Source organism: Phaethon lepturus, unplaced genomic scaffold (genome assembly GCF_000687285.1).
Source record: "Phaethon lepturus isolate BGI_N335 unplaced genomic scaffold, ASM68728v1 scaffold21332, whole genome shotgun sequence".
Lineage (NCBI taxonomy): Eukaryota > Metazoa > Chordata > Aves > Phaethontiformes > Phaethontidae > Phaethon > Phaethon lepturus.
Window position 1 is genome coordinate 101,300 of NW_010524448.1, and position 16,496 is coordinate 117,795.

A 16,496-nucleotide genomic window follows, 5' to 3' on the forward strand; every position below is an offset into this window, starting at 1 on the left:
ATTATGCCAGAAGTCAGGCTTTTTGGAAACTGCATCCCAAATGATTTAGCATAGCTCTCCCAAGGTTTACAGATCTCTTGACTGCTTAAGAACCCTATCTGGCAAGTTGGTAAGAATCTTCAGAGGTTTTGCAAGTTTAATTTCCTTGGCAAAACAAGGTGTTTTTCTTATTATCTTCAAATTTAATTGTTGGCTCTTCACAGTTTCATGCTTCCATCGCATCTACTGTTCTTGCCAATGTAGTGGTCTGTAAGCAGCTCCTCAAATTATCTGCGGTAAAAGGTGCCGAGTGCTAGGTTTGATAATCTGTCAGCACTGCAGAATGTACTGCACTGCCTGAGATTTTAAAAGGCTGATATTTGTTCCAAATGCAAATTTGTACAAAACAGGCCTTATTCTCCTGAGCACAACTCTCCAAATCTCCTCCCAGGCACATGCTCAGATAGTGCTTAGGGAAGGGAGGGATGGCTTTTATGGGGCATGCTAATTATGAAACAGATTTTATCAGCCGTCTTTGCAAATTGGCCTCAAAATTACCAGAACCCCAAAGTAGCATTAAAACTGCCTTGTAACGGCAATAATGAATGAGCTTCAGTGCAGCAGCCAAGTAAGTAATGTTCTGAGACATGTTGAGTGCTTGGGACTTTGTGGAATCTGGTCCTAATACTGGGTTTTTTCCTCCATAGCACATCTTGAAAATAAAGATGATGGTCAGAGGCTTGGTGGCATTTCTGTGTAAGAGCCAACAGGCAATTTAAAGGGCCTCAGCTATTGCAATTAGAACCTCTTTAGGTCTTTGCTGAGAAAAGCCATCCTCCAGTTTATGCAAAGTCCTGATACGCATGCAGAAAATGCTCTGCAAATTTATTTTTTTCTTTTAAAACATTAGTTCTTCCTAAATGATCATAAGCTGCCATGGAGGAGGCTAGCCTTGATGTTTTGCTGTAGAGTCAAAGTCTTCCTTTAGGCTTGAAACAGGCAGAGACTGATGCTCAGCTGTGCTATAGGCATGGAGGAATGTTGCTGTTGTTCTGATTACCTTCCCTATAAATAAAAAACAATTATTTCTGCAGTATGAAATACTGCCCTTTTCTTACAGCCAAAGGTAAATAGCATTTCTAGAAGTTCTCACTGTTGCTTCTTTCAGTCTTCCTCCACACACCAGTAATCCGAGTGCTGTGGTTTAGGTTTTAAGGCAGGGCGAGGAGTACCTTTGAATGAAGGTATGCAGCCCGCTTCAAACACTTGAGCACAGCTCTGGCCAAGAAGGATGTGCCAAGGGGCACCTCTGCAGGTCCGTGGGCCAGGGCTTGCAGATGGATGTGCACTGCTCCATGTTGTGCTGTGTTTTGGAGACCCAGGTGAGCCTCCTTTTACTTAATTTAAAAGTATTTTTTTAGGCAGTTTCTGCCTAGCTTAAGTGACGGGTGTCTCTCGGGCTGGTTTCTCTGGATCGTAGCCTTCGGCTTTTCTGGACAGTAGTTGCAACAGGGGTACCTGGACTATTTCCCGGCTCTGTCGGTGGCTGGAATGGAGTTAGCGTGTGTTTTCTTTGCCTTTGGTCCTGCAGTGCCAATACACGTTGTCCTGAAGATTTCTGCCTGACCCAGAAAGAGTAGCAAGCTGTTTCAGAGAGTAGAGTTTTCTGTCAAAGATTAGACATAAACAACAGGACTCGCCTCTTTGGCATGTGGCCTTTTACTGGGAGAAGGGTGATCTCTCCTTGGCTTTCCTGGTTAACTTATTTCAGACCACCTCCTTCTGCTGGTTTCACTACAGGAAGGGGGTGTCAGCAGTAAACCATGGCCTTTCTGAACCTCTATTTAAAGAGGAGAGGTTTGCCAAAGCTGCTTGGTCAGCCTCCCTGCCCATGCTCTGTGCTGCCTGCCTCTGAACCTGGAGTCAGAGATGAGCCGGGACAATCCCACAGACTTCCGCCTCGGCTGCTGTGGCTCTCCCACCTCCACTTCCTGTGGGATGTTCAAACCAGGCCATGTATGGTTTGAATTTAGGTCTATTTTAGTATCAAAATGCCCATTTAGAGCTGTAATTTACTGCTGTCTTCCTAGAACTGTAGATAATGTATGCTACCAACTACTTCCTCTCCATCAGAATAAAATGCTTTTTAAGCAGGGATAGGGTGGAGTATTTTTTTGTGTTTTGGAGATGCTGGTTTAAGTCTTTTTTTTTTTTTTTTTTTTTTTCTTTCCAGTATCTTTTTAGAGGAGGAGAAAAATCTCATGTTCATTCACTTGCTGTATGTTGGACTTTTGGTTGGGTGGGGGATGGGGGGGCCGTGTGTGTGATTGTCACTTGAATTTCAGACTAAATTTACTAAGTTTTGGCACTTTATAGTGCCAAACTTCTTTAGCTAGGAAAACTAGAAACTTGCTGGAAATTGTGTTGCTACTTACAAAACTACATGGATGCATAATACAGATATACATGCAAAATTATGTATACTATATGGGGGGGTATTCATATGTATGAATACATACAGACACATATACACACATGCAGACACATATGATGCAGGTATCATTCAAACTTCTTTCTCCAACGGACATCAGTTCGCTGCCACTCCATGAAAATGGTAAGTTTTGAATAAATTTGCCATTTCCTTTGTCAATTTGCTAAGAAAATAGATAGAATATAGAGCCAAGCAGGCTTTCTTCTCCACATTGATTAACATAAACCTCATAGAAAGAAAAAATATTTTAACTTAAGTTTAAAATTATGTTTCACAGACCTACAAAACTCTGGACTCTTGAATTAGGTAGTGTTTCACTTTATCTTTTCAGATGCCCTTTTCTCAAACAGCTCTTGCAGAATGCTCCTCCGTTGCACCTGTATGAACTGGGGCCAGGTGGGAAGAAGAACAACTCTCAATTCTTTTTGTTTTTTTTTTTCTTTCTGTGTAATCTATCCAGGTTGCGCCCATTACCCTGCATCTTTCGGGAATGGTAATGAATTGTGTGGTTCTCCTACTGTTTCAGTGTGACCTTCAGTATGTTTCTGTGTCTCTAATAAAGTCTAGACCTTATTTTCCTCTTGGGATTTACAGTCTGTTTTGAGCTCTTGCATGCAAAAGGAGGACAGTGTCTAACGCTCATAGCCAGGTGGATCTGTGGATCTGATCGTCTTTTGCTCTTCTGTTGCACAACAGGAGTTTAACAGGGTACCCATTTAAACGTGGTGTCAGAGTGCATTAGCAGTGTGCTTTTGCAGCTTTGTCAAACCAATAATGAAAGAACTGGCAGGTCATTCTCAAAGCACATGTTAAAACCCTAAGGAAAAGCGTTTAATCTAATTTTACCCATCGTTCCTAATTGTCGCTGCTTGGAGTGAGGTGATCATTATAAATAGGCATCAGTTCTCTTCTAGTGTGGATTTTCTCAACGCTGTTTTCTTTTCTCTTCTTTCCTTTTTTAATGGCTAACTCTTTCCACTGCAGACAGGGCAACGCACCTTCCCTAAGAGGAAGTATTAAAGCACTGAAACAGTGCTTCAGATCCTGTGCCCTGAGATATGTCGCTGTTGAGCAGTGAGTTCTCCCTACCTCAGTCAGCTAAGGTAAATTCATCTCTGTGTACATCTAGCTGGGGGTATGCCCATCCTGAAATGTCACAATTAATAAATGACTTCAGCAAAGGATTGCAAGAGTGAGCTGAGGTCTGGGAAGGCAAGCCTTCTAAAGAAAGACTAGAGGCAGCCCATCAGAGAGAAAGTGGACAAGTAAAAGGGATCATGGTCTACAAATAGCTGAACAAGAGAGACATTTCTGGCAGGGTAGATAGCTCTTCAGAGAAGCAGAAGAAGGCAGAACAGTGTTTAGAAGTAGAAACAAAACTCACTTGGATTTACAGACCTATCGACTTCTTCATTACTTACAGCCTTTAAATCAGAACAGGATCAATTTCTAAACCGGGATATATGGACTTGATGCACATGTTTTTAGCCAGCTTTTTTCACAAGTTTTATGCAGGAAACAATTACTTTTTTCTGCTCCTAAATGTGTGCTATGAAATTAAGGTCATTCCATACAATGAGTGTGTGTTGGGTTTTTTTCTTTCTTAATTTTCATCCCCTTCTGTGGTTAAGCCTCTATTTTCTGTGAGCTCTGGTCTGGGAAGTAATTTGTGTTTTCCACTGATCCTGTGTAGTCAGACTGATACTGAATGACCTGGCTGAGGGTGTTGTGTCCTATTAGAGGAGTGGAGACCACACTACAATATCTTGGCTATGGAAAATTTTTCTAATGTGTCTTTGTCACTTTTCACAAGTGGAATTGCAAATTTTTGCGAAAAAAATAAAGCGGCTAGAGATGGATGTGTGACCTTTCATACGGTTGTGAATTGCTTATGGTTTAGGAAACAAAATGATACCTTTATTATGGAAAAAACACAGCAAAGTCCTCGTTTGGAAGGCTGGCGGTGCTGAGCAAGTTACGTGCTGCAGGCAACCTTGAACTTTGCTCTCCCCTCAGCCAAGCAAAAATACAGGCTGAGGAGCAATAGCAAAATTTCTCATGGGCAAAGTTGTTGGTCAAACTCATACATTCAGTGCCGCTGAGAGGAGTGCAGACCAGACAGAGCTTCCTTCCCTCAACACCTGCCAGCGGGCGTGCTAGAAAGCCAGGAAGGGTAGCAGAGCCCCCCAGTTGCTTGAGCCACCCGTGGACTGGAGAGTGGCTGTGTCTGCCAGTGGCATCTTGGGGAGCTTGTTTACTTTGTCCTGGCCTGGGCATAGACTGAGCAATGCAAGACAGCTGGACGGGTTCTTTTGTTCAGTTTCCTTATGTGTTGTTTTTTTTCTTTCCCCTTCTTCTTTGCAGTATGTGGTCATTCCAACACGCCGTGCAACCGCAGTGGCCTTGCAGAGTTTCACTTCACACCTCCTGGGAGATGCTGGCAGTCCTTATCTGATTGGATTTGTAAGTGCTCACAGCAGGTTTTGGCAGGGTTTTGTGCCTGTGTTTGTTTTTGTTTACTAACTGCTTATCTAAAATGCCAAGTTAAACCATGCTAGGGAAGGCAGGCCTGTATTTATCAGCAGAATGGGAAGTGTTGCAGTGCAATGCAACTTTTTTACATGCTTATGTTATCTGTGGGCTAGAATTCAAACCTGGAAGGACCACCTGGGCACAAGAAGTGAGCTTCTAAAAATTTTTTGGCCTAGGGTATTTCTAAAGCTCCTCTGTAAAGGAGGAGTGGTTGCTTCTGTGGTGTGGACATGGATCCATTAGAAATTAGGTTGGAACAGTCGTGTGTGTGTTTAACTGTTAATCTGGTCTCATAAGCCAAATATCTATTTATGGGTAGCAACATGCAGCTGTTCTGACCTGCTGATATTTTGAACCTCTTTTGTATGTTGATAAATGATGGTACAAAATCCATGGCAGGATGGGTGTGTATGTTTTGGGGTTTTTATTAGTATTCCTTTCTGGTGTGTATGTTTTGGGTTTTTATTAGTAGTATTCCTTTCTATTACTGCTGCAGTTGTTGGCCTTGGTCTGACTGGAGATTTCCCTTATTATGCCACCGTTATCCTAGTGCAGAGCAAAACAAGACCTACTCCAAAAGCTGGCAATCAGAGACCATTCACAGGTGAAAACATAAGGCCTGGGGAAATTTAATGAGGAAAAGAAATCTAGATACACTGGGGTCATTTCTTTCCCTTGCATCCTTCTGTGGCATTTGATGCATTGAGTTTCAGAGAACACCATTTATAAAATATAGTAGCTTCCATGTAAAGCCCTAAGTGGCACCGCTTATGTTGTGTCGAAGGTGCTACAGTTTTCCAGTGATGTAACTGGGATCTTCACTAGTCCCATCAGCTGAGAGACAGAACTTGGATGTGCTTTTCCAGCTCAGTACTGCTGTGTGACACAGCTGCTTGGTGCCGTGGACCTTTTTTTCTTTTAAAAAAACCTGTCATTTCTCATTTATTCATCCCATAGACACTGGTGTGTGTATCTATACATATTTATTTATACATGTTTAATTTTGTGTGTGTATATATTTAAATATACATAAGTATTTACTCTTGAATGCCAGCTCCCAAAAATGATGTAGCCCTCTGAAGCACACATGAAGAGACAGGTACAGAGAAGGCTGAATGGACCAAAGAAATGAGAAATATCTCAAGAAAATAAATATGTACAATTTGGCTTACTCTTTATTTACTTCGATGTTGTGGGTACCCTGGGAGAAATCACCTTACTTTAGAAATTACTTGAAAGTGGCAAGATCAAAGAAATCACTGGAAGAGACTGCTTTATGCAGGGCAGGCGACATGGGGAATGTCAAGTAGGAGAATTAAATAAGCAGGCCAGCGTGCTTTGAAGGCAGGCGCCAGCGATGAGAGGCAGGGTCTGACATGCAGGTGAGGCTGTCTCAGGTGACTCTGCTGCATGTTCCTTCTTCTTCTTACGTAAGAGGGACGTCCAGGAGGAATGGAGAAGGCCCTGAAAGACTGCAATTAATCTTGAAAGTTGCCTAGGGCTCTTTAGTGTCACAGATTTAAAAAAGGACTTCGGTTGTAGAAAATAATGTGTCTTGCCCTTCTGGTATTGAGAGATCAAGCAAGTTGTGAATTACTTAAGGATGCTAGCCTGAAATAGCTGCCTTAGGCTTTCCTTAGACTGGGAAAATATTAATTATGTTTTTGAATTACTTTTTGCTAATGCTGTAGTTGTTGGGCAGTTCTCATTTGGGAGGAGACTATCCAAATGCAAGGCTCTGTGGCAGGAGCGCAGGAGTGGAGCACTCATGTCATGGAAGGCACCAGCATCCTTTTCTGTAGCCTCTAGACTGGCTTGGCTGACTCATGCTCCCTGTGCTACAGTGACTGAAAGGTCAACTGCAGCTTTCGCGTAACACAGAAAACCAAATATTATTTAAAGTGAAAGGACAAACAGCCGACTTCTCCACCTGAGCGAAGACAAGCAATCAACTTTCTTGTTAAAATCTGCAGGTGTTTGTCATCGGAATTGTACAGCTGAGTTGTAGGGTGGAGACCTTCATGCAGGGCAGAGATCTCACTTGGGCAGGTTACAGAAGTGGCTTGGATTATGACTAGGATTTTCAAGGCAGTCTATTGGAGCTAAGCAACCTACTTCTGTTGGCTTTAAGGGAAATTTGGGAACCCAGTTCCCATAGTCCTTCTGGGAACTCCCAGACTGAGGACATCAACCCACACTGCTGTTACTTCAGAGTTACCATGAAGCAGACCAAGAGCAAAGTGTAGGTCTTGAGAAGAGAGAGAGGGTAAATCAGCTGAACTGCTGTAACAGGCATGCTCAGAATTGGTAAAATTCAGCCTCCTGATCATTCGTCAGGGTTCGTCTGAGATCCTGAAGGTCTGACATTTCTTCTGACTGCTTACAAAATTCTCCTGAAGCTCCCTCGCTAAATGAGCAGTGCTTTGATCCAGATGTGGCCAGAATCCCTACATGGTTTTGGGGAGTTCATAGTGAGATTCCCTCTGGCAGTGCTCTTAGTAACAAATCGGATACCCATGTCTTTGTAGGACTATGCTGTCGCAGGCAGTTGTCTCTGTCTGCCGGATACCAATAACATTTGTATTGATCTTAAGTACCTTCTATGTTCCACATGAGGATTGTAACAGCTGCAGCCTTGTGTGCTCCCTTGCTCTGTGGTGTGCCAAAGGAGTTGAAGGTCAGACTCAGGTTTTTCTGTAGTGTCTTCCAGTTCCAAATCTTGCAATGCAGTTCCTTATAATCACCCAGAGCACCAAATACATGTTGGTGTTTAAAAGGTAAGTGGAAGGAAGCATGTATGTATGGTTATTTTTCATGTCTCTGTAAATATTGATAACTTTTGTGGTGGTAAAAAGGCGTAAAATTGACTTACAAAGAAGTTATGCAAATGCAGGTTTAGAATAGCAGCTGTAATTTGCATAAGATTTTACTACCTGCCAAGCACTGAGATCAATTACTATAAATTAGTGCTGCCTATTCATTCACAAATAAGAAGAGGCATTGCTGCAGTATTTCATTAGATGAGACAGTTTTCAGGACCTTTGTGATAACCTGCAGAGTTTAAATAATTCCTGTTTAACAACGTGGAGTATAACACCATGCTTTATTCCTGAGGTAGTCAGTGAGAAATTTCACCTGTTCAGTGCATTACACCCAAATATCTCTTCAGGTGACATACTTGTGTGACTTTTCCATCTTTGAAAGGTCCCACAATGCAGACACGGTAGCTGAAGCATAGAACAGTTGAGAGAAACACCCCAAATCCCACCACTCACATTGAGTGTCAGATAAAGGTCTTCTAATTGCTCTTCCTGTGCCCTAGACAGCATTTCAAACTTAGAAGAGCCGAGTGGAGGTATCCAGCAGTGGAATATGAAATACAGTCAACTCTTCTCGTGCTCCAGCTCTTTGTATTGTTAATTCTGGTTACATCTTTGTTGCCCTTTAAAAGTAAATATTTGTAAGAAGTGCTAGCGAGACTGTGCCTGTGTGTTCATCTGTGCACATGCATGCATGAACCTGTCTTCCCTGCTCAGGGTTTACATTATTCCTTCACACAAACAGCAGTCTTCCTCCACTCGCTGACACACTCTTTTGCTTCAGGAAAACTGAGTACAGGCAGTAATTTTTTTCCCATTTTGAGGCTGTGCCTTGGTACTTTTTCTTTCCTCCAAGTCTGTCATTTGCTTCCTATCCGAGCACAGCAGTGCTTTCCTCTTCCACCCTTGCCTTGCTTCTAGCCCTGGCTGTGATGGAAGACAGGACCTACTGCAGGCTTTGCTCTCTCTACATGTGCCAGGGAAATTGCTGCTGTGGGTGGTTGGTGGTCCTTGCTGCTCTGGTGCTGTTGACTCTCCCGTTAATTTAATAAAGCTTCCTGCTTTATTAAATTCTTTCTTGTCGCCCCTGTGCACCCATCCATCAGGTCTAGGGGTTGAAACCTGTCTGTATCTGGTTGTCACCTGGCAACATCAACGTGTGAGGACGGTGTTCCAAAGTGCTGGAGATCAGCTTTCCTCCACCAGCAACTTTTGATGGGCTAAAAGCTACTCCCTGTACTCTGCTGGTGGTGGTACCCACCTGTCCTGACCTCCTCGGCTGCTGCATCTTCAATTCACCCGAGGGACACAACCTCCAGCCACTCCGGCCAAGCAGCGTCAGGACAGTACGCCACGGTCTGGCAGCGAGGCTCTGTGAGCGGGGGGCTCTGTGAGCGGGGGGCCCCGCTCGCTCCTCCGTGTGCTGAGGGTCACGCAAAAGCTCTCCCCATCGGTCTGTCTCTAGTGATGCAAATGGCAGCGCCACCCGAATTGCTGGCTCTCCGACGGCCTCCTCTTGGCAGGCGCCGCGACTGACCGCTGTGTCGGTCCGCAGTGCCCAGGCATGTTGTTTCGCCTGGCAGCAGAGATCAGAACAGGCATCTTGTCTTTCAACAGTCTCCTTTCGAAAAAGAGGTCTGAGTGCGAAGGACCTTGTAATTAACTGTAAGCAAATCGGAGCTGTTCTGCTTTGGTTTGATGGGGTTTTGTGCAACTCCTAATATCACCTGGAAGCATTTTAAGAATAAGCCTATCACTTGTCACCCTTCACTTTTTTCCCTTCCCCAACTTTCTTATGTGAGTAGGTTGATAAACTAGATCTAATGAGCTACTTAAATAGCAAGAATGCTAATGACCTTCTTTTAGCATGTAGTTAGCAGAACAGTGTTAATTATCACTGGTGCAGAGTATCAGGGAAGGCAGATTGATTAGGGGCAACTCTGGGAAAATTGTAGTAAATGCAGCAATTAAGATACTTTTTTAATGAAAGTTATAATTGGAGGTGTAGATTTCACATGCTTCTTGTCCCAGTTTGAGACAGCCCTTTCGTTGATTTGGTTTCAAAGGTATTTATCCATCCAAGTAAATATATAAGTATAGAAAGTACTTCTATATGTAAAGACTTGCCTGCCTGAGGAAGCGGAATTCATGTATTATGGTTTAAAATTTGTTTTTTATGGTTTAAAATGCTATGGCTACTTCAGACGAGATCTGTGGACACGCTTACTCTGAAGTAACATTTTTGCAGTTTAGTTTGCTGGATTAAAACAGGCCACAGCCTGTTGAGGCTCAAATCCACTGCTGTCTGACTTAAAAGCAGGGTAGTGGAATAAAGTGGGTTGTTGCGATGTGATGCTGCAGTCCGGGTGTTTTGTCCCTGTCTGACCTGTGCAGCCATTCCTCAAATATGGCCCATTACGTGCTCGCTGGTGATTACATACTGTCTCTTCTGCCAAAGCCGGGTGCGAGATGAACTTTAGTTCAAAAAGGCAAGGATATCCTGTAAGAAAAATGTGCAAATTATTCTTCTAGCGTCACTCTCTGTTTTAAGGACTATCAGGAGCTATTCCACTGCTATTGTTGCATTAAGGATGGAACAGAGGTCTCAGTCTTGTTGCTTTTTGCAGCTTTTTACATGTTCTAATATTTATACTATATGTGAGTGTGTATAGGCAGCATCTTCCATCACCTGATGGAGATAGTAGGTGAAACGTGATACACATTCATGTTTTTTATTGTTCTTTTTTTTCTTTACCAAGTGCCAGCTGCTTGACTGGTGTTCTGTAGCCCTAATGGTATCACTCCTCCCGTAGAGATCTTCCCCCATATTCCTGCTTGCATATAACCCAGATTGTGGTGGGTAAAATGGGACTTGGCTTTGCAGTCTAACATCTGATGTACCTGTGTCAGGGAAATACTGCAAGGAAGAGAGCTCCCAGCCCCTCATCCTTATTTTCTGTTTCTTCAAGCAGTAACTTTAAGTGGAGGATTTCTCCATTTAAAAGCCTTTTTCATAGCGCACAGAAAGGCCAAATCTTTGACACGGCTGCCAGCTGCAAAAAAAAAAAAAAAGGGGAGAATTAAGCACCTGGAGACCAATCCACACAGGATTTATCTCCTCATTGCAACAAGCTAACAAGCTTCCCACTTCTGATGACTCAGCAACAGACAAGATTTAAATCTGCCCTAAAAAACTGAATGACTTCCCATATATAAAATGCTCTTTGCCAAGGGTTCACAGCCTGTTCTGTTTTTTTCCCAGAGCTGCTGTGCACCTGTCGTTTCCCGTGACTTTGGTTAAAAGTGCAGGTTCTCAGTATTTTTGATAAACGGACGCTTAAAGTATGTAAAAGTATCTATTTTCTTTCCTTCTTACTTTTCTAAGAGTATTCTTAGAATACTTAAAGAAAGCCCAGAAATCCAGAGCTGATCGTCGTTTCAGTCAGGTATTTCAAGCTCCGTCCCATCTGCTCTGTCACTCCTTTTCAGTGCACTAAATAAATAAGTGGCTGCTTAATCTGAGCTGCCAAGGACCCTGTAAACTCCCGATACGGACACAGAGTTTTCATGGTGCTGAGCACCTTTCAGAACAAGGTGTCTGATTTCTGCAGTGAGGGGGAATGACTTCCTCCGCCCGGGATGTACCTCCCAGGAAGGGGCCTGTGCTGCAAGGAGAGACGGGGATGCTGCTAAAGCATGTGCTCCCAAAGTGCGGTCCTGTGCCACAGACCTTATTTCTACAGGCAAGTGGGCACCCCTCCATCCCTACACATTTCAGTACCTGTGCTCTCTCGTGTGAGCCATGTTCCTCGATTGCACGTTCCCCATGGTACAAGGCATCTCCTGCTGGGACAGGAGAAAGTCCAGACCTGGAGAGAAAGGCAGTTAATGACGTGAAGAAAATAGACTTTCAACCCTCTTCAGGGTAAATGTTGGCTGGAGGCAAATTTTACTCTAACACCAAGAGATGTACAAAGTCCATTTGCTGGCATTGCAAGCGGAACCCTTGATTGAGTCGTCTAAATTATTGCAGCCTTTTCACAGAAGCACCACTGATTTAATGCAGCCTGCTAATGCTGGGAGGGGGTGCAAGGGCATAAACGGATGAGCCTGCCACGGGGGATGCAGTGCAGGAATCCTTGCTACAGGTATTGCTGGGGCAAACTCGGGTACCACGCACAAATGCAGGATATTGATACTGTCACCAGCCAAGTATTGAATTTGGTTGTGATCTCAAAAGGACACAATTAAGATTAACAGAATATTTTGCCTTTTTTTCCCCCCCTCCATCATCCAAACGTGCCAATGTTAAAAATAAAATACCTTTTAGAATATAATTGGTTTTACCTTTCTGTGGATTTCAGAATGAGTATCATAAAATAGTCGGCTTTACTTCCTCTTTTTATAATGTGTTCCTCATGCCATTTAGCACAGTATAAATGTTTGTGCTCCCCCACAGGCCCAGCAAATTGTTTACTTGTACTTTATAAAATCCCTTCTTTTTGGTTTCTAGTCTTCATTTGCATTCATATTAGATTTTTTTTTTTTTTTTTAATCAAAGAAATCTTTCACATGCATCTCTGAATTCAGAGTGGGTGAACCTCAAACCATTGTGGTGACACGGTGGGGTTACAGGGAGTGCTGTGTTAGGGAACTGTACTGAAGAGAGGAGCCAGGGAGAACCTGGCTTGTATCAAATTGGTAATCATGAAAATCAGGTATTTGTGCCAGATACTGCAGTGGAAATATCCTTTTATGTAGCAAGATTTGTGCCCAAGAGGCAATGTCAGCAATTCAGAAAAAATCAAGCAATTGCAGAGGAATTGAGATGTGCGACTCAGCAATGAGGCAGGGTAGATGAAATTATGATTTCAAAGATGTTACCATTACATTGACTAATTAGTAAATCAGTTTAATTTAACCACTCATGCTCTTCAGGAGAGACAGTAGCACAGAAGCAAGCCATCGGGCTTCAGCCCACCTGAGCTTTTATTACGTCTTGTAATAAAAGCTTGTCCAGTGTTCCAAAAAACAGCACATGCTTCCCAAGAAAGGTAATGAAGTTTCCATTTTTTTCCTCCATTGTCTTCTGCACTCAGATGGAGACACACTCGGAGATTTTGGGTTTGTGGATCATGCCTGCTGCAGTTGTACTGTTCGTTCTCCAGCAAGTGGGCATTTTCTGTAGCTGGACTCCATCCAGTTGGCTGCCACAGGCTGAAACAGGCCGTTTGTATTCTGTTGTAAAAATGTCATGAGCTGAAGTGTATTTAGCAAAGTCATTCCTCTTGGTCTGAGATCTATGTTACAGTGAGGGCAAAGAAGATGTGAACTTCCATAGTTAGGATGTTATCTTTTGATTAGACTGCAAAGCAGCAGCAGGACTTCCATATTGATTTTCCATCCCCAAGTTTTGGGTAAATGTTTTGAAGTTTTTTTGCCACCTACCAATCGGCAGAACAAAGAAAGGAATCCCAGACATGGCTCCATGCTGAAGAACTGGCACTGACTGTGCTTGCAACCCTCACTTCTTGTTACTCATGGTAGAGAGAAGAGACCGAATATGATGCTAGATTGGGTCTTGCCAAATCACAGTTGGGCAACTCAGGACTATCATTGCTAGGAGTCTGGAAAGCCAAAAACTGGCAATACAGAGCAGACCATTTGGCAGACAGTATGTCATTCTTGGAGCCCAAGTCTGTAATTATGTCCTGCGTCCTCTTGAGAGGAGATGCCAAAGTTCCAGTCTTAGCAGGTGGCTTGTAACTGAGTGCAAAAAAACAACAGGAAATAGTGACTGTAAGTTAACAGCAAAAACATATATGTGCGCCCTGATAGAGTTCTAGAGTTAAGGGATGCAGGCGTGGGTGAGGGGATTATATGAAACCCAGATGAGAAAGCCTAGCTGGCTTGGTGGGAAGAATTATACCTTGGATGGGAGGAAACACTGCTTTTTCTAAAATGTGCACTTAAACAATATGTTGGGTTAAAAATGAAAAAGGTAACAGATTCAATAGTAACATGATTTGTTGGCATAAAAGGTCAACATGATGCCTTAAAAGGGAAGGTGTGGGGCAAGCTACACTGGGAGGGTTTTTTGTTGGAAACTTTACATTTTCAAAGCTGGTTTTAGCTTAGAATGTCACGTCATCCATATGAGAAAGCAATCGGGAGCGCATGCCTGGCTTTTCATCCTCTGCTGCTGATTTATCATATCAATTTGTCGAGTGATTTATTGTCTGGTCTTTCTGGAGAATAATTGTATCCATTCCCAAAAATGAAAAGTGCTTTAGAAGTTCTAAATTTCTATTTTAGAATAGCCTCAATTCTGGATGTTGTGCACAGAGGGGCTGATTCAATGCCAAATTTTGCTTCATAATAAAGAGTAAGGGAGATGTTGGGAACTGAGGTTTCTGGATACAAGAGGGAATAAATTACCACCGATGTCCCTGTCTTCTGGGTGCAGTGCATGTTCTGCTAATTTCCTGTGAGTGCATTATACATTCAGGTCTTGTTTCTATTTTTTAATAAGTCTGTCAGACTAATAGCCACTGTTATTTGCCTTCAGTTTAAAGGACTTTTTTAACTATCCATTCTCACGAGACTTGTTCATAACAATCCTGTTTTGCCTTGTGTGTATTATACACTGTGAATAAAGTTCTCTTTGAGAGGACAGGAACACCTCCTTAGCTGTATCACAAGCACTGAAATTTTCTCCTCCTCCTTTCTAGGACAAGGAAAGAAACAGAAGTCTGGCTAAAAGCCTTCAGTTCTTCCTGTAGCTATGCTTTTCAAGTGTTTATTCACTCCTTTCAAGAGTGCTCCGTAAGAAAAGGCACTCCTCCGCTCTTTCGTGTGCAGAATGGTTTCACCTCCAGCATCGGGCTGGCCGCTCCTCCTTTCCTGTACTGTAGCAGGAGTCAGGCTGAGCTGTAAGACGGGTACTAAGGCACTGAGACCACCAACGTGCCAGAGTCTCCCTGCTAAAGCACACTCTGCGACCTGTTCGTTGAGTCCCTGGGAGCGTCATCTTTCTGTCACCTTGTGTTGTGCTTGGCCTCTGCTGGGGCGTCTCTTCACAGACATTTACCTTCCAGGTCGCTACAGTTGGCTGCAGGGCTGCGAGTTGGTGATTTCTCCTGCGTGTGACATTTGCTCACTTGATTTTCAAGTGTCTTTAGATTTAAGCCTTGAATGTTGAATTTTGCTTATAGTTTGTGTCTGACACCACCTTTTTCATTAGCAGTAATGTAGCAGATTAGAAGTTGTTGTACAAGCTTTGACTATTTCTGGAACCGATTTGCGTGTGTGCACAGCAGTAGGGTTTTACGCTGCAAATTCCCTACAGTCTTTTGGTATAAACTAGCATTTCTGCCTCAACAAAAGGTCACAGATAAAAACAGAGCTGGACATTTAAATACCCGGTGCCTTGAGATTCATCCCTACTGCTGCTACCGCTCTGTTGGATTTATGGAGAGTAAAGTTGTTTGCTGGACAGTAAATATTAAAATGTGATTGGTTTAGCTACAGACAGTCATTAAATATTACTGAGTTTTAGCAAAAGCCTTTCATAATGAGCTAAATATTGGTATTGCACGTCACTGCTCCTTTGTGTAAGCGCAAACTTGTGTTCACTTTCATATAATTATGCTTTTTGGCTGTCGAATGATGCAGGTTGCCTTAGCCCATAAACTCAGTGGTGTGTGGGTCTTCGGTGTGAGTGCAGCCCCTATGCCAGGGACCTAGTCTGAGCCTGGAGGGCAAAGCTCACATCTTGCACACAATTACACTTCAAAGTGCAGCAAGCTTAGGAGGTTCGAAGAGGGAACGATGCCTGTACCTGACACAGGGATAAAATCATGTTAGAGTTCTGTTTCTGAAAATCAGATGGGATCTTTGGGTTTTTGTTCTGTGAAAAACATTTCCCCCTTCCCACCCAATACACAGAAACAGAATTTAATACCTCCTTTTGCTGAAAGGTAGGTAAGCTGTAGGAGTAAGCAGGGCTTAATAGAAATTGGAGAAGATCTCTCAGTCACTCACCAGGCAATGCCGGTGTGGGCCTGCCGGCACCCTGGGAGGCTTGGTCAGTGCGGCAAGGTTAGACACCCATGCATGCAGTCACTGAAGCAGCCGGGGAGAAGATGAAGAGGGCTGTGGGAAGAATAATAGATCAGGCCAGGAGAGCGACAGGGAGAGGAGAACCCCTGCCAAGCTGCTCACAGCGTAAGTTGCCCAGGCTCCAGAGTGGCATGTGGAAGGCTGAAGCATGTGAAGGACAGTCAGCCTTTATTGAACACACAGTTCCATTTTAAACCTCATGCACGTGTTCGGTGGGCGGTTGTTTAGGGAATTGTGTTCCCTTCACCATTATCGTGTCTCTTTTTCATCTGACTGATTTTTTTTTTTTTTTTTTTTCCCCCTTCTCTCCTAGATCTCAGACCTGATACGACAAAGCACAAAGGAGTCCCCAGTTTGGGAGTTCCTCAGCTTGGGGTATGCACTCATGCTCTGCCCATTTGTCGTTGTCCTAGGAGGGATGTTTTTCCTGGCCACAGCCCTCTTCTTCCTAAGTGACCGAGCCAAAGCTGAACAACAGTGAGTAACCTGGCAATTGCAAACGGGGAGGTACCGAAGCCTGTTTTCTGTCTTGAATGTTAAGCTTGTACTCTTTC

The 16,496-nt window shown here is 43.3% G+C and overlaps 1 protein-coding gene across 1 annotated transcript in view; it reads left to right on the forward strand.

Annotated features, from left to right (window-relative positions):
- Positions 1-16,496, forward strand: part of SPNS2 (spinster homolog 2 (Drosophila)) — a 118,383-nt gene that overhangs the window by 101,288 nt on the left and 599 nt on the right. Inside the window, exons 10-11 of the mRNA XM_010282464.1 lie at positions 4,835-4,933; positions 16,256-16,419. Of these exons, the coding sequence (XP_010280766.1) occupies positions 4,835-4,933; positions 16,256-16,419 (263 nt within the window). The remainder of the gene's footprint in view (positions 1-4,834; positions 4,934-16,255; positions 16,420-16,496) is intronic.